General features: G+C 43.1%; 1 protein-coding gene across 1 annotated transcript in view; it reads right to left on the bottom strand.

Annotated features, from left to right (window-relative positions):
- HYDIN (HYDIN axonemal central pair apparatus protein) overlaps positions 1 to 21,038 on the bottom strand; it is a 347,593-nt gene that overhangs the window by 103,580 nt on the left and 222,975 nt on the right. Inside the window, exons 24-28 of the mRNA XM_054579213.1 lie at positions 8,133 to 8,214; positions 5,542 to 5,751; positions 3,176 to 3,313; positions 2,283 to 2,460; positions 502 to 626 (exon numbers count right to left, since the gene is read on the bottom strand). Of these exons, the coding sequence (XP_054435188.1) occupies positions 502 to 626; positions 2,283 to 2,460; positions 3,176 to 3,313; positions 5,542 to 5,751; positions 8,133 to 8,214 (733 nt within the window). The remainder of the gene's footprint in view (positions 1 to 501; positions 627 to 2,282; positions 2,461 to 3,175; positions 3,314 to 5,541; positions 5,752 to 8,132; positions 8,215 to 21,038) is intronic.

Here is a 21,038-nt window from a genome sequence, read left to right on the forward strand (position 1 = left end):
CTGAAACTTGCTTCTCATCCTGAGTTTCTCATGGGAGTGCTCCCTCCTTTGTCATCCAAGCAAATCACTTTGAAGTTACCTCCTCCTCACTCCCATATCCAAGCAATTCCTGACCAATCCACCTCTAAAATACTTCTTGAATCCACCTAATTCTCCCTGCTTTCTTCCTTATCACCTTTGTTTACACTACTACTATCTCTCATCTAGACTTACTCCATCAGCTTTTAAAATAAAAGACACAAAATCTGGCCCCAGTTGAAACACTTAGTGACTTCCTGTTGCCCTCAGGCTGAAGTTCAAAGCCCTCAACAGGTTCACTAGGGGCACTAGAGGGCTGTTTACCTCTTCAGGCTCATCTTGGTTCCCTTATCTGTCCCACTTCTTTGCTTCAGCTATACCTTTTTCTCCTTTCTATTTCTCAGAGAGACCATGTCCTTACCCCAGCCCTTTGCACTACTGTCCTTCTGCCACATACATTCTGGGCAGTGAGGCTATTCTTACCTCAGAAGATTCATCCTCATGCATTTCTTCAGTTGTCTCTAAGTGATCAAATGTTTCATATTTGTTGAACTCTTTTTCTAGGTTTTTTCTGGCCTGATTCAAGAAGGTTTCATACTTTTCATTTCCTGTAGGGGTTGGAAGAAGAGGAAAATCAGAATCGTTAGAAATATATGAATTGTGCCCCAAACGCAGACTCTTGGCTCAGGTTAAATAAAGTGAGAAGGGAAATGAACTTTTTAGTACCTCTCTTGCCAAGTTTTCTCTGCTTTAGAAGGTGAAGTAATTTGTGAGTGAGTTGAATTTGTATCAGAGACCTCACTTAGTTTAATGAGATTATGCTTCACTGAGTTACCAGCTGGTTCTCAAGAAGTTGATGGCAGTAACATGCTATGTTACTCGCAGGGTGACCCAACTGGATCCCAGCTTGCTTGGTACTATCCAAGTTCTGGCACTGACATACTCAGATGGCTGGTCACCCTTTCAATTAGTCTTTATGTTTATTGAATATTCATTAACAAAAAAGAATATATTTGGGTCAATTTGCTTTAATTACAACTAAATAAGCTACAATCCCCCAAATCAGGGAGGGTAGGCAATTGGTAAAGAGATTTCAGACACCAAAGTCCACCAAAGTTGTGCAAATTCAAATGCCTGAGGGGCCAGGCCAGCAAAGTACAATTACAGTGCCTTTAGGAAACCCTGAGAACTGAAGCCTTGGGACTGCAGGGTACTGGAACACAGAAGGCTCAACTAATGGTATTCAGATTTCAGTTATTTTAAAGCCCTGTACTGACCTAATGATGTCCCCTATAAGAGGTGGCCAGTTTTCAAATGTGTGGTAAAGACTCTCCTTCCTGACAATTATATGTAGAGGTGGACTAACTGCTGTCTGTTGAGACTCTAGATGCTAAGGTATGACAGGGTCTTAGATGCATTAATGTTTGTGTTCATATTTTCAGGGAGCTGACAGTTAGGATTTAATACATGGTTATCAACCATTGAGTTAGTGACTTTGGGAAATGGGGCAGGAGGAAAGGCTAAAAGGTATGAAGGTTTAGTCAGAGTTGTTTAGGGAATGTAAATTCCAAGGAGCTTGAAGAGAGATTTATGAAGGGAGTGAGGGAGTGAGAAATTTCTCTGACCTTAGGTCCAGCAGGAAAGAACCACAGAGAGTCTATGGCTAAAAGTGCTGCTCTGCTGAGCTTTGGGATCTGCCAGGACAGAAATATTCCATACAGAGGAGTGGTTCTGGAGGCCAGGGGCTATCAGGAAAGCCTTGGCTGGTGATGTGGGCAGACAATGGACAGCGTAAACTAGCCTCCAAACTCTGTAGTATCAAAAAGGGGTTAGAACCTTCACTGCCTTTCAGTGAAGTTTATATTCTGCGACTAGTACTCCCTGCAGTAAAATCAGCCTTCGTGTTCTCAGTGGGCATCTGTGAGTGTGCCACCTGGAAAGACGACTTAGAGGGAGATTATAGCTGGAAGGAACGTGTGCTGGAAGAAAAGGCCTTTGGAAGTGCAATTTCCTGATGCCTCTATGAGTAATTCGATGATGGCAAAATTGGCCGGGGTCTTAATTTGGGCCATGTGCTGTCTCACCAAACTCAGGTCATCAAGGCAATGTCAACTCTTGACTTTTTTGCAATTGAGGAATAACATCAAAAGGAACTAGTACAGACTGTCAAGCAGATAATGCGAGGAGCCATCAACCTTCAAACAAGGAAAGCTAAACTGCTTATTTTGTCCCCTGTGGGGAAATATGATGGTGGGTAGTATTACCTTTGAGGTTTCTGGGCAGGTCGAGGCAGATTCGGGGAAAGATTCCCTCTCCACTCAGTGCGATCTTTTCTGGGTCCAGGTGGGCAATCTGTATCTGGAAACTTCTTTGAAAGACCTCAGGTACTCCAGGTAAGTAGTAAACCTTCAACACCTGCTCTTGAAGTGAACTGATAAAACCCTATGCAGCAGAAAGACCAGAGAGAACTTTAAAACTGACAGCAGACTCCTGCCTCTGGCACTTTGATGGACTAGATAATCCCAAGGGCCCATTGTGCTGGGTATTCTCTACTCATATCCCTCCCTCCAGATTTATGTTCATAACGAGAAAATTATTTTCATAATGAGAAAAATTCAACAAAATTCCTTAAAACTGACAGATGAACATATATGGACAGGAAACTACTTCCTCCATTTGCTTTTAAAAACAATTTGGCTCACTGCCGTCTACTGCTATTTTCACACCTGCTAATGAACAATTGCTCTTATTTGTTGTAGTCAATGGGCAGGAGGCTCTCAGCTTCACGGAATCACAAGGATGTGTGAGGACATAAGTGGAAATGAGCTATCTTATAATCATGAAAAAAATCCATGGAGTGGTATTGTCTTTTTCACTATTGAGCCCCTGATGCTTGAACAGTGCCTGGCAAATGCGGGACACAGTAACTACTTGTTCCATACATGAGTGAAGTGCTTGGATTACTTTATTTTTCTTGCTTCTGAGAGCTCTTTAGTTTTATTTTTAAAGATATCACAACCCCCGCCACCCATCATACCCATAATCCCGGCAGAGAACGTTTAGCGTACCGTGACACAGCCATGGGGTGTAGCTTGCAGGTGTGAGTTTGGGCTCCCTGACCATTACCACATGGCCCTCACGGGCGGGGGCTACTTACAGAGAGAGGCAGGATCAGGGGCACTCCAGGCATGAGGTTGTCTGGCGAGGACTGGTAGTCAGTCAGCACCTTGAACTCAAAGCCGACTTTGCCAGTGTTCTTCAGTGTGATTTTATTCTCTGTGACATGGTCAAACAGCTAGAGGAGAAGGAGGAAACCAGTGGTTCCTCTGTCACCACCCTTGGGGATGCTGCCATCATCCCAACAATGGCAGCTAGACAAACATGCCTCACAGACATGGATTGTATTTTTCGTGATGTCGATGCTACCCGTCCTCATTTTAGTGTGCAGTAAGGTGCTGACAGGGGCCCAAGTAGCAATCGATCCTAGACACCTGGCTCTATCTTAGTTCTGCTGACAATTCATTTGTTCAGTATGGCTGCTCGGTGAGCATCTCACCTCCTGGGCTTCAGTTTCTTCACCACAAAGAACTTATATTAGAGGATTACTTATCTTTTCTACACCAAGATTATCTGTGCTTTTTTTAATTTAAAAAAATGAGATCTGAGTTCAGAATTTTCTAGAATGAATTTTTCTATTTATATGATGAGAAATGGGAATAATAGGCCAGACAAGTCTTTTTATGAAATTTTGCTCACATAATTAAGCAACAAACCAGCAGGTCCAATAACCACAAACTAAGGCCACTTAAGGGGTTTTAGGATAAGCTAGGGCAAGGACCAACTGCTTTAAAAAATATACTCTGACCTGAGCACAACCAATTTCCCAGAGGACCCTAGAGATAATGAATGAACGGGAATTCTATTTGGTCAGGGCAATAAATAAGGTCTCAATAGGTGTTGGGTGAATTTTATGTTAGCCACAGTCTTTAGCCTATAGATATACACACAATTCGGTAACTACACCTGCAGTAGCTATACTATGATGACCTAAAATCATCACAATTTGGTAGGAAATACGGTCTCTGAGAACATGACACAAAATCTAATTGGGAAGAGAATATGTAAAGACACAGAATGAACTCACAATTATTCCAAAGCAAAGATTAGAAGGTATATTATATGATGGCAAAGAACATACTTAAGTGCCAGGAGAATATAAAGTAGGAAAAAGACAAGTGAGGGATGGAGCTGAGCTGGGTCTTACAATACGTGCAGGTTTGGGTTGGGGCGGGGGTAGAGGACCAGTGGACTGATTCCCTGCAGGCAGGAAGGGCTGGGGTGCACGATGGCCAAGGGGTAAAACAGCTTGGCCACAAATGAACAAATGAGCTATAATGGGGAACAGTGAAAAACAGTTTATTGTAAGGAGCATTGGTTATTAGAAGGGCGTAGGATACCCCTACCGAGGTAGAGGTACCTGGCTGTGATCGAATGGGAGATAGAGAAAGGGACCCATGATTGAAGGTCTTCCCTGGCCCAGGCACAGTGTTGACCATCCACTTAAGTAACCACAAAGCACCTGGTGAGATAGGCATTGCTACCCTATTCCCAGTTTATAGACGATGGTTACGGAGGCTTGGAGAGGTCAGGTGATGAGCCCAAGGTGACACAGTCAGTAGGAAGTAAAGCTGGGATAACATCCCAGGTCTTCTGATACAAAACCATATTCTTTTCTCAGTGCTATTCAACATGTGGCCTTCCCTAATGCTACTGGGTTAGCTGTTCAGCGACTGATGGGCTACAAATGCAATTTGGGGAAAATGTATCTGGCAGTGAGGTGTAGATGGATTAGCAGTAGGAGCTAGGAATGCACTGTAATCCCCTGTTTCCACAGGGTCTGTGACCAGTAGCATAGGAGTTTGTTAGAAATGCAGATTCTCAGGTTCCACCTTGGATCTACAGGATTAGAAACCGCACTAGAACAAGGTTCCCAGGTGATTTGTATGCACATTGCAGTTTGAGAAAAACTGCTGTAATAATTTAGGCGTGACTTGGTGAGACGCTGCAGGGTAATAACCACAGTGGCGATGGGAAGGGAAAAGCGATTCAGACGGGTTCTGCTGGGTGAATCAGCAAACTGTGGACACTGTAAGGATATGGCGGAGATGAAGGACAGAGCGCAGTGGGAAATGCTGTGCAGGTCGTGAACTGAAGGGACTGAGAAGGTAGTAGTGTAACTTAGAGAAACAGAGAGTTTGGGATGGGCTTCTGGACTGAGAGGGAAAGAGGTAAACTTTAGCATTTAATACGCTGAATTTCAGGAGACAGTGAGAAAAGCAAGTGAGGACACTTGGCAGACAGTTGGCAGTGGGAGAATGACTAGGATCAGGGAGGCAGGTGAGGGCTCGAGAATAGGGGTGATGGTGAGACTTCAGTGACCAGGGATTCCAGGAGACATTGGAGCACAGGGACGATGACTGATGTTTAAGGCGAAAGCAGAAAACCTCGCGATGGGCGGCATACCTGTAATCCATAGCTAATGTCCTTGGTGTCAAAGCAATAGCTGACAATGGATGCCTCTCCCTTTAGTATTATCTCATAGATGGGCCCTCCTTCCACTTCGCACAGAGCTTTAGCCTGTGCAACAATGTCACAGTGTCCATAGAAGGTGAAAGCCACCTGGTGGCTACTGTGTGGCTGCAGCTCTCCATAGAGGGGCAAAATATCAAACACCTGCAGAGAAAGTCATTCTGTATGAGAACATCAATTGGAACGAAGGGCCTGCAAAAGGTAAGTTCAAGTTCAGTCGATTTCCAGATAAATTCCTGATTTTAACTTGTTTGATTCCATGAGAGGGGACTAGTCCCGCACCCTGAAAATATATGATGGCCATGGCAGTAATAGTGCTCTGGCAAGTTTAAATTTCTAACTGGGGACGGGTGCTCAGTTAGTAAGAAGAGCTAGTATCAGATGACTTTAGAGCCCAGGAAGTGTTATTTCTTCTATCCCAATGGAAAACATTTCATTCCATTCAGAGATCCATAGGGGTCCTGAAACTCCACCTGGCTCAGTCTGGGTCTATTCTTTCTGTTTCAGCACAGTTCCCTTTAAATCCCTCGAAATTAGAGGTGTGAAGAAAGCTAGCAAGCATTTACAATGGGGTCATCAATGTGCTCCTTCCCATCACTGAAAGAAAAATGAACTATGCTGTGAAAATACAGGCATACCTTGTTTATTGTGCTTGCTTTTTTTTTTTAAATGGAAGGTGAGACCATCTACCAGCAAAAAGGTTATGACTCCCTGAAGGCTCAGAGAAGTTAACACTTTTTTAGCAATAATGCTGTTTTTAAAATTAAGGTATGTACATTGTTTTTTAAAGACATATGCTATTGCACACTGAAAAGAGTACAGGATATGGTGTAAACATAACTTTTCTATGCACTGGGAAACCAAAAAATTCAGGTGACTCGCTTTATTGTAGTATTTACTTTATTGTGGTCATCTGGAAACAAACTGCCATATCCCTGAGGTATGCTTGTAGTACATTTTTTCCTATGGAGATAATCAGAAAATTGCCCAAAATGCACGTACAAGGATGTTTACTGCAGTGTTATTTATAATACCAAAATTTTGGAAGCCAACTAAATGCCTATCAAATGGGGATCACCTTAAATTACATGTCTGTGGTACTCTATCCATGGAGGATGAGGCAATGTGTATTTATAGACTAGAAATGATGTGCATGACAGATTATTAAGTGAGGAAGCAATTTCATTTGTATCGCACTTGAGGATGTGAGCATGTGCAAGTTAATTCAAAGTGGGTTTTTTTGGTTAAGATTTCAGCATTATTTTTCTATAGATGACGGGATTCTGAAGATTTTTGCTTTCATGTTACTGTATCCTTGAGCTTTCTATGACATTTTTGAAGATAAACAGAAAAATTAACATTTCAAAGACAAGTGTTTTATATATACACATATACTCCTTCTAAAAAATTTAGAAAACACAGAAAGGTTCAAATAGAGAAAAACAAATCAATCAGGAGATTATACTGTAGATATATGAATATATTTATATACATATATGTACATGTATTTGTATTCTGACTTTGCAGTTGACATTATAACATCATGAGTGCTGCTTTCCCATTTGACTACTCTTCACAAGCATCACTTAAAATACTTATAAAAATAGAACACATAGCAGTTTTTACTTAATGTATCAGAGATTGCTCCAAGTCAGCATATAAAGAACTTTTTCATTTAATGCAAAAGAATTTCATAGTGTAATTCTTGTGCAGATATAATTTAGTTTATTCAACTTGTCTCCTATTGGTAGAGTTGTTTCCAATTTTTCTTGCTTTTACCAACAAAGCTGCAATGTGCAAGAATAGTTACATGTCTTGATGTGAATGTAAAAATATACCTGTAGAATAATATCCCAGCAGAGGAAGTGTGCATTTTAAATTCTGACACAGTTGCCAAATCGTATGTTACAGAGGCTATGCCAACTCATACTCCTACCTACAAAGGGTGACAATGTTTGCTTACCCCCACTTTGCTACTGCAGATAGTCTATCCTCACAGACATACAATAATTTATTTTTCTAATTTTTCTTTTGCTATTTCTAAGTGTCGTAACATTTTTTTTTTTTTTTTGTACTCAAATAATGCATCTCTGATGATTTGCTTAGGCCATCATTCCAGGAGAATTTAAGGGTATGAATTTGTAAACTCCTGATTTCCTCTTTGTTTTTACTGTGAAATTATTGAGGAAAATATTTCTCCTTTTGTAACCTCTATCTAGGGACTGGGAAGAGCATAAGATCACTAAGGTTTATTGGTAACTGGCTTTTCCACTAAAGGGAAAATTTGTTTGCTGAGGTGTCTGGGCTCTCACTGAGGTGTTGGCTGTGTGGGTGTTTGGTTGGGACATGACCTGGATGAAGTTTCACAGCCTCATCTCAGCCAAACCCCAGCATTGTCCTTGCTACTCTACTCCTGGATCTGCCTCTGTCTCTGTTTTATGGAAAGGACCCTCAACTTGCCAACCTACCCCAGGCCAAAACAAGCAAACAAACAAACAAACAAACAAACAAACAAACCACCATACATCTGAGATGCTCAGGTTGGGCTCTTCTGCTTTTTTCTGTCTTCCTTCTTTACACTCAAAATCTTCATCCACAAAGACAGTCCTGGGGAGTTCAATGAAATACGGAGAATCACTCATTTGGCAGCCATCACAACACAGTCTTCAACACGACAACCCTGTCTTCCCTCCCCTACTGTGCCCCACGGAACAACTGGGGCTCTCACACTCACTTTCTCAAGAGGTCAGCTGGTCAGGGAATCAAACTGATCAATTCCCTGTAGGCCCAACCCTTCTTTCTTGGCCTATCAAACACATGTCTGACTTAAAAAAGTTCTGGGAAGCTCTGGCAATTCTTTAGACAATTTGGACATGTTAGGTTTCATCATTTATGGAGCATTTCATTGTAAGGATATAATGTTTGGCCAATTGTCATATCCTTTTCTGCTGGCTATCCTTGACCTGACCCTGGCTGTAGATCTTGGGAAGATGGAGAGGCAACATGGTAGGAAAGGCTCAGTCCCCCAGGACTCAGGAGGCTAAAGCCTCCTGAGAGCAGAGATGACTTTCAACTCCATATCCCAGATGCCTAGTCCAGGGCCTAATGCATAGAAGGCGCTCATTAAACTGTTGACTGGTGAGTGGTTGGATGAATAAATGAGGGATGAGTTTGAGAATATAAATCAGTGCAGAGGGAAGAATGCTATTTTAAAAAAATCCATTCTGGTTTTGGACTTTCTTAACAAAATCACTTAGAGCAATCTCAGGGGACTGTATTGCTGAGACTGCTGGTGAGCTGGTGGAGGCTGAGGTCCCAAGATGGACTCCATCTGGGACGGGAGGGCACTGTTGGGCTTCCTCAGCCACATTACATACCTACAGATGCATGGGGAATATACAGCTGTTGCAAGTCAGTGCCTAGGTGCGCTCTTGGTTTCTAAGGCCATGTTCCAAATCCTAGGCCAGACAGTTCTAGAAGGGACTGCTCTACATCCTCCCATGTTCAAATCTTAGTTGAGTGTTTACTTTCTCCTAAAATTCTAGGTCAAGTGGCTCCTTCTGAGTACCCACAGTCCCTGGGATTCCCTTCTCACACCTCTGTCTGCTGTTCCTGCTAGACTGTGAGCTTGCTGAAGACACTGTATCTACTATGTCATAATACAGTGCCTGGAATGCAGTAGGATCTCAGGCATGGCTATGAATGAATGAGTACCAAGATCCTGCTCCCAGAGAGCCAGAAAGCAGGGCCAGGACTAGGGTCGGGAATGTGAGGCACCCATTTTTTGGTCCTGTAGGTGCAGCTCAGCCTTTACATGACCCTCCTCCTACATGTTCCCTCTGGGGCCTCCACTGCTTCACCCTGGTCCTGTCTCTGCCAGTTTGCTCTACTGCCACTCAAATTCTCTGGGGCACAATAATGGACTGTACCAGCCAGTGCTGAAGCCCTTATGTCCAGGTCTCACAGACTGGAAAGGCCTTTGGATGTCACAAAGGCCAGAGTGGTGGGGTCACCTCATTCTTCCTGTTCCTCTCAGGACACATGTGGCGCTTTTTTTTTTTTTAAGATTTCATTTATTTATTTTTAGAGAGAGGGGAAGGGGGGGGGAAAGGGAGAGAAACATCAGTGTGTGGTTGCCTCTTGGGCACCCCCTTACTGGGGACGTAGACCACAACTCAGGCATGTGCCCTGACTGGGAATCAAACCAGCAACGCTTTGGTTTGTAGGCGGGCACTGGATCCACTGAGCCACACCAGCCAGGGCTGTATGTGGCTTTTTAGGGACTCCTCCCCCAACTTCTCAGGCCTTTGACATTAATTTCAACCCACTGTCACTTATATATTCATTTTGGCCCCATATGCACTTCACTTCTTCTCAGAGGCTCAGCAGAAATGCCACTTATGCAAAGCACCAACTCAGTCACATCTTGCCATTGGAAGACATTTTCCCTCTCTCTTAAGTTTCAGAGCATTTCATCTATACTGCTTTTAGAATACTGTCTGCTCTCTAGCATGTACCTGGGGGCAATTCCCTAAACTTTGGGCATTCATCTACCAACTTCATGATTTTTGCCATGTTGAGTATCACTTAATAAATCAATTTTCATTGAGGTATAATTTACATATACAATGCACTCATTTTAAGCATAGAGTTTGATGAGTTTTTACAAATATATATACCAGCAAAACCACTATCATATTAATACACAGAACATTTCTATCATCCTCAAAAGCTCCCTTGTGCCGCTACCCAGTCCATCCACTTCACTCATTTGACCTAAATCAGTACAGATTAGGCATGCTGACAGTTCCACATAAATGGAATTATTCATGTACACTCTTCTGTACCTGACTTCTTTTATTCAGCAGAATGTTTTCAGATTCACACATGTACTGCCAGGAGCAGTAGTCCGTTCTTTTAATCACGCCACAGTATTCCATAGCATAGATGACCAGTGTTTTTATCCATCTCCTTGCTGATGGACACCTAGGCTGTTTCCAGCTTTAGTACTATGAATAAAGTTGCTAGAAGTCTTTGTGTGGACATATGTTTTTATTCCTCTGGGGTAAATTCCTAGGAAGAGAACTGTTGGCTTGTATGGTATATGTATGTTTAACATTATAGAAAACTGCCAAACAGTGTTCCAAAGTGGTTTTACACCAGTTTACACTACCACCCACAGTGCATTAGGGCTCCAGTTGGTCCACACCCTCACCCACACTTGGTATTCAGTCCTTTTAATTTTAACCATTCAAATGAGTATGTAGTGATAGCACATTGTCATGTTCATTAATAGACTTATTTCAAAGGAAAAAATTATATAATTACTATAAATTAAGAACCAGTTTTATCTACTATATTCATAAAAATAAATATGATGGGGAAAAAAATGAACGTTCTTATTTTCTAGCCTGATAAAGGCTCTGAGCTGAGCCCTGCTTGTCCTTTTTAAGAAGAGAGATCAGTCCAGTTTCCCTTTGGGAAAACCCTCAGTTAGCACCACCTACAGAACTGTGAGCTCTTGGGGGCAGGATGCAAGCTGTTCCCTCTTTATAGCCCCCAAGCCCAGGGTCTTATACCTACAGCATGAGCTCAAAATATGTCTGACTGAATGGACAAATAGAGAGATGACAGATGGACGGATGTATGGATGGTTGAATGAGAACAGGTAAGTAGCATGCAGGGTAATTTGGCTATTCTGCACCTCCACTTTCAACCTGTCTCCCTGCCCCCACCCCAAGGCCTTGGAGAAGAGTGGAAAGCTCTTTTCATCTTCTACTGTGGCCTTCCACTTGGCTTATTCCAGGCCAGATGTTTCTAGTTGACATTGGCCTTAGGTGGAAACCACACCATTCTGGGCAGAGGATCCATGGATCCATGTTGGGCTGGGTGCTGGGAAACTCATTAAAATAAAGATGCCTGAACCTCATCCTTGGGTACATTCTGACCCAGCAGATCTCAGGTAGGGCACCCAGGAGTTAAGATTTTTAACAGTCTTTCCAGGTGATTCTAATGTGTAGTCAGATTTAGAACCTTCCATGGGTAGGAATGACAACATCACGGCCAAGGACTGGAGCTAATAATTAATATGGGGCTATCATTGAGTCTTGACAGCTAGGGACATTGAAAAGCAGGACAGGATGATTTGGAGCACTTATTAAATCACCCAGGTCAGCAGAGACACCTGGGGAGACTGCCAGGTCACTGCCCCACACAATAGCGCTCTCACATCCAACATTTGTACCCCCCGGGGTGCTGTGCTGAGTGGAAAAAAAAATCATATGGGAGTGTTTGTAAAGGAAAAGTACAAAGCTGTAGAGTATCCACAGGCCTGATAAAAAACAACACCTCAGTTGACAATGATACCTGGACAATTGGAAAGTGAGAGGTCTCTTTGGAAACAAACAAAGGAGACCAGCAAAGTAGCCCTGCTGCTAACTGACAGAGTCACAGGAGACAGCAAAACCTTTGTCTTAATGAAGGCTTCCACTTTTCATTAAAGTAAAAAACCTGCTCCAAAAAACTGAAATAGCATGTCAGTAGAATTTTTTTGAACCAGATTTCATTTTACCCTCAGGAACAGATGATTACTTTTCTGTTATGCTGACCCAAACAGGGCTAGATCCAGTTATTTTTAAAAGAGAGTACACAGCAAACAAGAAAAAAAAAAAACAACTCAAAATCAATATTGCTCCAATTCCAGAGCTACCCATATCAGACTCACTGGAGAGGCCAGGAAAGAAACTCTCCCTTTAGATGTGACAGAACCACGTAAATGTCAGACACACTGTCAGTCAGCCACACTGGTCTGGGCCCAGCAACTTCCCTCTTCATATTTTATTTTCAATTTTCGGTAACTTAGGATCAATGCAATCTTTTGTGCTGCAAATTAAAAAATGTCCATCACCCTATTTCCTGTTCTCCCTCTAGTGGAAGCAGTGGTCCATCAAAATAAAACCCCAAAGAACATGTCTGTGTTTCAGTTAATATTTTGTGCTATAGTTCAGACAATATTTGGAGACTGACTGGTGTATGTTGGATATCTGCTGAAGTCTGTGCTGTGCAGATGAGGTCTCAAAGAAAGTGTGGGTGGTCTTGCAGTGGACACAATGGCTTCTAATTCACTGATTCACTGGACCTGGATTGTAGGCATGTTCACTACAGAGGGTGAAGGCAGCCACGGGCTGGGTAAAAAGGTCCTGCAGGTCTGTTTTGTGTGGCTCATATGCTATTTAATATTTTTTTTTGCAGTTATGACTGTAGCAGATGCTATTGGCACGCTGTCTATAACTCCTTTACTAGAATGGTGCACCCATCCCCTGGGTGCGGTGTGTTGCCTGCACCTTTCTCTGAAGTATTGCCCTGGCTTGGCGGAGCTGCCTGGGAGGTTCTGTCCTCCCACCCATTAGGCTGTGAGCTGTAGGCAAGCATCGTGTGATGAGAGTGAGAACCGTGAGAGTGCAGCTTCCTTGTCTGAGCAGGACAAATTCTGAAGCAATTCACACTCCAGAGCTCCCACGGGGTGAGGCAGAGGCAAGACTCCTGAAGTCACACCTTCCCCTAGTGCTCCCCTCCCCCGGCACTGTTTCTTTTACTCTATAATTACTGCTGAGAGCTCTCCCTCAATAAATCACCTGCCCAAGAATCACCATTTCAGGCTCCGTTTCTAGGGAACCACGGTAGCATTGTATGAGTCCCAACATGAGGAAGCCAACTCTTGCTTCAAGGGACTTAGAGGTCAGCGGGTCGGTCGGAAACTTAGGAATGGGTACAAGGGCTCCAGCAGCAGGATGTGCAGAGTGAAGGCTGTGGGGTCAGCAGGCTGAGGTTTGAGTTCTGGCTTCCCCATTTACACACCATGTGGCTTGGGTACTGTGTTAGTGATCGAACCCTCCTCATCCGATTGTTGTGAGGTCCGGTCCATGTAGCAACCTCAGCTGGGTGCCTGGGTCATAGTAAATGTCCAGTGCACATGAGCTGTTCTTGTGCTGAATTGGTAGCGATTGCCATCATTTTTGACGTTTAGATGAGAGAAGAGTCTATTGGAGTTCAGATGAGGGAGAGACCAGCTTTCCCTGGATGTGTGGGGAAGTCTTCAAGAAGGAAGAACTAGTCTAACTGTATCTGGAAGGAAGAGTGGTCCTTTCTAGGTGAATAGTGGAAAGGACGCATCACCTGAGGGAGAGCCATCTGTGAAGGAAAAAGGATTGAGAGAGCTTGGGATCTCCAGGGACAAGTGAGAAATTTGTTGTAGACGGAGGGTGTGTGTAGGTCCCAAATGGAAGCCAATGATGACAAGGGGGAGGATGACAATGATGATGATGAAGACTAGCAATACATGGGAGTCAGTGATGGCCAGCAGTTGAGGCAGCCATGACAGGAGGCAGGGGACGCAGCCATGGGGACAGGAGAGGTGCTGATCCTCCTCCTGCCACTTTATTTTCCCTGTCTTCTCACCCCTTTTCCTCCGGCACTGGGCGAAGGAGGCTGTGAAGCACAAAGAGCAAATGTAGGGGCACACAGGTGGTCAACGGTCCTGATTGTGGTGGCCCTCACTGCCTCCTCCACTATTCTCTTCTTCTTGTCCCCTCTGGATAGCCAGCCACTCGGCCTTGCTCATGGACAGGCGGTCGGGGTGCAGTTGTGGGAAGAGAGTCTCGGGTTATGGTCTATCAGTATGGGATCCTCGGCCCAGAGCCTTGGTCAGGGTGAACTTTCTTATCATTTCACTTCCCCACTTTAAAACCTTTTGGAAGACTCTCCATTTTCCTGAGGATAAAGCAGGCTCCTTAGGGAAGCTTAGAAGGTCCTTCATTGTAAAGACCTCCTACCCACCATTTGGATATCAAAATGAGCAAATGACCCACAGCAGCCAGCTCCTAGAATGGCTGAGAGGTCCAGTTCGAGTTTCAACAATCTGAGAATATGAATGTGTGATATTCAGCATAAGGGATTTCATTGTTGAGGTATTTTTCTCCTACAGCCATACGTCATATATCCACTGCTTTTAATTTATAATCTATGGGTCCTATTAAGCAAACCTCTCATCTTCACATGTTAAATCTTATCAGGTGGGGTTTTTTTTTTATATGTATCCCCATCCTTCTTCTCAACTATATAATTCTGCTTCTCTCATTTTCTTAAGTCCCTCCCTCTCTCCCTCTTCCCCTCTCTCCCTTCCTTTGACTACACATCACAAACCTGCTCCATATAAGACAGGCCCCTGATTCCTGCTTATAAAGCAAGCAGAGTATAATCATGGCTTTAAATCATGTTAAAAGTGGGCAAATTTCTAAGCCTCTCTGGGCATAAACATGAAGTCCCAACCACACTTCCATATTTATTGCCTGGCTTTGTGGTCTTACACTTGCTGCACCTCCCACAATGGGAAGCAAACGACAGATGGAAACAGATGGGGCTGGCTCAGTGCCTTCCCTACCAGCTCGGTCTAGCTCTGCCACGTGAGAAGGGGAAGTGAACTGCAGATATATCCCCATTATGGAAAGGAGCCTGCTTGAGCTTCTGACTTTATTTTGTCCCCAAATACGTCTTACTGGCTGCCTGTGGTAAGGTGGACATTGGTGGGACATCACTATGTTGCCGAAACTCAGTTATTCAGACCTTAGGAAGTGAAAACTGTATTTTCACGGTTCTCAGAAGGAGTTCATTGTCACTGCAGTTGTCCCCTGGAATCGCCTGTGGAACCTGAAGAACAACGGATGGATGCCTGACCCCCAACTGACAAGTTCCGATTTACTTGGAGTAAGTTCCCAGCAGGACTCTCATGTGCATTCAAGGCTGAGAATCACTGGCTTGTAAGATGGAGACAAGCAAGTCACAAAGAATGGTGGCAAAATGAGAGCCCTACTGTGATCTGATTGTTTGTGCCCTCCAAATAGCACATGTTGAATCCTGACACAGAGGTGGTGGTGTTTGGAGGTGGGGCCTTGGGAGGTGATCGGGTCATGATGGCTGAGCCCTCCTGACTGGGATGAGTGCCGTGATAAAGACGACTGCAGAAAGCTAGCTTGTCCCTCTTGCCATGTAATCCACAGGCAAAAGATGCTGTCTATGAACCAGGAAGCGTGGGCCCTCCACGGATAACGAATCTGTGCCATGATCGTGGACTTCCCAGACTTCAGAATTGTAAGAAAAAAAAAAAGTTTGTTGTTTATAAAGTAGCTGGTATTTTGTTACAGCAGCCAGGACAGACTAAGACAGGCCCTAATTAAGTAACTGCACCCAACAATTACTCATCACTTACTCTCTACCAGGTATTACATTAAGCACTTAATAAGGACTGCCTAATTAAATCTTCACAACAGCTCAGTGAGGTAGGTACTAGGACAGTCCTCAGCCTTCACATGACAAAACTGAGGCTCATCGCGGGAGGCTGAGCTAAGTTAGCCTGGCTCCAAAGCTCACTCTTTTAACAACTTTACTGGACAGTCTACCTGATCAACAGGTGAGGGCTTCTCCTTCATGCCATGCTATGCCCATGGCAGTGACTCACAACGCAGGCATTTTCATTTTAAAGGTAATTGAAACCCATCACATAAAGAAGATAGTGTATTTTCCAGAACTTTTTTTTTTAATAAGAGGAACCCATCCTGCTTGTATCTAGATAAGGAAAAGCAAGAGACAGTCCACCTTGCTCTTAAAGAGACTTCCCACAATGAGTTTTGCTGTGAGGTGAGTAGTGGAGTAATGTGCCTAGAATCCACCGTGAAGCTCTCTAGAGGGATTTCTGTGAGAAGTGGCCGTTTCTCTAAAAGCTCCAGAAGGTGTCCCCACTGCTACATGCTCTTAGAAAGGCAGCCGAACATGTAGGCTGTGCAATCTCCCTTATAATCAGCTTCAAAGCTCTTTAGAAATATTTTCAAAATAGGAAGGTTTTTAAAGTCAGTTCCTTTTAATGCCTGGTCTTCAGTAGATATAGCTATCTTTGTGGGATTTCAATTAATATGAACACATAGATAAATCAACTGCACCCTTTTTAAGAACCAGGTCACTAAATGAACCATGCAGAAGTGACTTTAACTCAGGTTCAAGTATATACTGATACTTTCCACTGACTTCTTAAGAAACCAGTTTAGCTCACACTAGATATCTAATAGGCTGATGCCCTCTACCAATATTGCAGACATTGGGAAGATGCCTTAAAAAGAATGAATCTATAGTAAGGTAACTTGAGTTCTCCTTTAAAACAATAAAAGCTATATACAAAGCTTTGTAACACTCAAAATTGAACGAGAAAACAGCCCAGCTCATTTCTATATGGGGTCATTTTTCACCATGAATACGGTATTTTAGGAGAATGGACCAAACTGAACTGCTAATGAGAGCAGACTATCCAATCTCTAATACGGAGATCACTTTTAAGTTAAATATGAACAGAGTGAAAGGTCTCCCTCTGCTTGGCCTTGAGTCACTTAGCAGGCCAACTACAAAGGCAGGAACTTGTTTCTGGAAACTCAGACTTGAGAGATGGTTTACAGCTCTCCTGATAGTCCCAGAGGCTAATCTGATCCCCTGAGCAGGTAAATTAGCTGGCCCATCCCAGCAGGGGAGGAGATTCTAGATGGATGGGCTGTGGGAGGATTTCAGGGGCCTCAACATGGAGTACAAGCAGGTCTGCTGGAGGTCGACCTCACACAGTTCTCTTTCACAAGCGGCTTCAGATTTACTAATAATGTCATACTTATAATGGGGGTAACAACACAGATGTTCATTTTTTTATTATTCTTAAACTATATGTATGTTATATATACTTTTGCATATATGACGCAATTTCACAATTAAAAGAGAGTGGATGTCAAGGAGTATTTGGGGTGATGAAATCATGTCTGATCTTCCAGTGAGGCAGTGTCAGTTAAGTGAGGGGCCAAAGGCCTGCTTAAACTGGGTTTGGGAGTGTATGAGGGAGACCAGAATATTGTTTTCGTACAGGATTGGTGCTTAATGCAATGAGAGGATTTAGCGAAGGGCCTGTAAGATGTGGAGTGCTTGCTCTGAGGGAAAAAGTACAAGAACTTGAGACAGAAAAAGAGGCGATTACTGATGGAGAGGAACACTGACAGAAAGTTTGAGCTTGTAAAGCAACAGATGTTGGAAGGAAGGAATGAGATGATGGAAGAGAGTGTAGCCTGAAGAAAGGTAATCAGTGGAGTGGGCCAGGGGAAACCAGGCGGGAGCAGCCATCCAGTAGAGTGTGGTAGGAGTGGGGGCGGGGGGAGGTATGCCGGAGTAAAGGGACGGCTAGGAGAGCTGAAAGGAAGGACGGGTCCAGGAAACACTTCTGAGGAAAACCTAGGGGAATGTACTGACCAGTTGGGTACTGAGGAGGGGTGAACAGAGGAGACGACACAAAACCAGACAGGCTAGAAGGTTAGGCGTAGCCTTGGGAATGTACATGATCAACTTTACTAGCGAATGACAAATGGCTTTCTAAAGTGATTGCATCAACTGACACTCTCATTGGCAATGTCTGAGCTTCTATTCCTCCATATCCTCAACAACCATACTTGGTATGGTCATATTTAATTTTATGCAAGTTTGTGCATATGCAGTGGTATCTAGAGTTGTTTCAATTCCCATTTTCAAGATTACTAATGAGATGGAATATCTTCCTATATCGGCCATTTGTATTTCCTCTTCTGTGAAATAATTGCCCATTATCTCCCATTTTCAAATTGAATTCCATGTTTTTTCTTCAAAGGCATACTTTATACATTATGTATGCTTATAATTTGAAGATAATAAGTATGCTAGAACCGTCTTTAAATTTGTAACTTTTCTTTTAATTATTTTTATGGTGTCTTTTGATGACTAAAAGTTCTCAAATTTAATGCAGAAATTAAGAATAGTTTCATTAATGTTTTGTGCTTTTTGTATCTTAAGAAATTCTTCCTTGCTCAGAGATCATCAAGGCATTGTCCTACACTTTCTTCAAATCTAAAACGTTGACTTTCACATTTATTTCTATCCATCATCCTCACTAAATTCTTTTGTTAATTCTAATATAATTTGCCTGCATATTATTTTGAGTTTCTATGTAGATAATTATTAGTTTTATGTCTTTCTTTCCAAATCTAGTCCCTTTTATTTATTTCCATATCTCCTTGAAATGATTTTAACATTTTATTGTTTTCTCAAGTTATCCTTCATCAGGTTAATGATTTTTCCCATGAATGACTGTTTAGTTTTATTGAATGTTTTTTCCTTAATCTATTGAGATGACTGTATGGTTTTTCTTCTTTACTGTAGTAATGTGATAAATTAAATCATTAGTTTTTCTAATATGGAACTAACTTTGCATTCCTGGAATAAACCTAATTTGGTCATGATAGCCCATCTTTTTATCCTTTGCTAGATTAAGTTTGCTAATATTTTGATGAATATTTTGCATTTATATTTTGAATTAATGAATGAGAATGGCCTGAAATATTTATGTCTATGACCTGGCTTAATGGGTTGTGGTATGAAGAATAAATTGGCTTCACAAAATGAGCTGGGTAATACTTTCTTTTATTATTTTTCTCTGAAAAGAGCTTGTATAAGTTTGAAATTATTTGTTCCTTGAATGCTTACAAGAGCTTGGTCGTAACTATCAGGACTTCGTGTTTTATTATAGAAAGTTCTGAAGTTATTTATTCAATTTCTACAGTGGTTCTAAGTTGTCCCTGACTTATGGGCTTCTGTTACTATGGCTTTTTCACTCTTCTAATGTGTCTTCATATATTTACTGATTTGAATTTTTAAAGTAAATACTGAAATGGGCCAAATTGGTCTCCCTCAAAATATATACGTCCAAGTCCTAAACCCCATGACCATGTTTGGAGATTGGTTCTTTGTAGGTAATTAGGTTAAAATGGGGTCATCAGGGCGGGCCCTAACCCAACATGACTGGTGTCCTTATAAGAGGTAATTTGGTCACAGGCAGGGATAGAGGGAAAACACAGGGAGAAGAAGGTCATCTATAATCCAGGAAAGAAGCTTGGCACAGATTCTTCCCTCATGGCCCTCAGCAGAAACCAGCCCTGCCCACATCTTGATCTCTGGTTTCTGGCTTCCAGACTGTGAGAAAATAAGTTGCTATTGTTTAAGCCTCCCAGTTTGTGATACTTGGCTATGGCAGCTCTAGCAAATAATACACTCACGTTCATTGGAACTATATCCATGGGAACTCCTCTTTTGACCCCTTTTGCGCCCTCATCAGAACTGCTTTCCTTCTAACCCCAGGGCTCCATGCTTGCTTTTGTCTCTGGTCCAAACTTCTCTGGGAGGTGGGAAAGAAAAACGTGCAGAAGCTTAAAGGGTTCTGGGAGGAGTGGGCCTATATGTAAGAGAGAAGGATATTTATGGCAGGGACCACACTTCGGCCAGCAAGAGGCACCTGTGGCCCTAGGCCCTGTGACACCTCCCAGTATCCTGAGCTGGCTTCAGACCGCTCTCAGGAGAAAGTGTCTCAATGCCGCCTCTGGGATGCTGCTTTTCAAATATGGCCCGGTATTAACGTTGTACCGGTGCCAATTTACTCAATTTGCTCAATAAAGGAATAGCCATAACAGCTGGCATCTACTGAGCATGTATTGTGTGACAGGTCCGGTTCCAAGAGCTCTGCAGGTAGGAGCTGATTCAGTTCTCACCACCTCTGTCTGTGGGAGGCACCCTTATCACCTGCCTTATCTCAGGGACACTTAGCCACCTGCCAAGGTCACATGGGGGCAGACAGCTGAGCACAATCCTCCTCAGACAGGCTCTTAACCTGCACACTGAGCAGCCCAGGACAGCTGGGTGCAAGGACACCCAGGGCCCGCCCCATGGTATTCAATAAAGCTATTTTTGTTTTGAAAGAAAAATAAAGAAACATGTGTTCCCTAAATATTTACTTTAAAAAAATTGGATCCTTGGGCAAAACAAGGGCCTGCCCTGATTAAGGGTCTGGGCTTAGCTGGCTACAGGGAGGAATAGTGGGAAAGACAGGGAGGCACTCCGGGCCCGGCCCTCGGCAGCCACACGTGGGCAGTTGTCTGCTACGGACTGGATTCAGTCTTGATGAATTAAGCCTGGTACAGGGGAAGGGTTTTCTACCCGTGATCAAAAGGAAAAGGGGTCTAGGTCCATCTAGGTGTCTAAGGACCCTAGAGCTAAAACATTTTAGGATCTTGGGGAGCACTTCACTTAGCAGCACTTGGTATGAAGGAGAAGAAGGCACCTTCAGGGAACCAAGTCCAGATTTTCCTTCCTATCTTGGAGCCATATGCACTTTTCAGACACCTCTCATTTAATCTTCACAACAACTCTTTTAGGTTTCTACATTATCTCCATTTTACAGTTGAGTAAACCCAGGCACAAAAGGACAGAGCTTGGATTTTAACCAGCCACGTCCAACCACAGCCCAGGACCTCAACTACCATGAATATATTATG

This window comes from Pteronotus mesoamericanus, unplaced genomic scaffold (genome assembly GCF_021234165.1).
Source record: "Pteronotus mesoamericanus isolate MK-2021 breed Mesoamerican mustached bat unplaced genomic scaffold, CSHL_Meso_final contig_52, whole genome shotgun sequence".
Classification (NCBI taxonomy): Eukaryota; Metazoa; Chordata; class Mammalia; order Chiroptera; family Mormoopidae; genus Pteronotus; species Pteronotus mesoamericanus.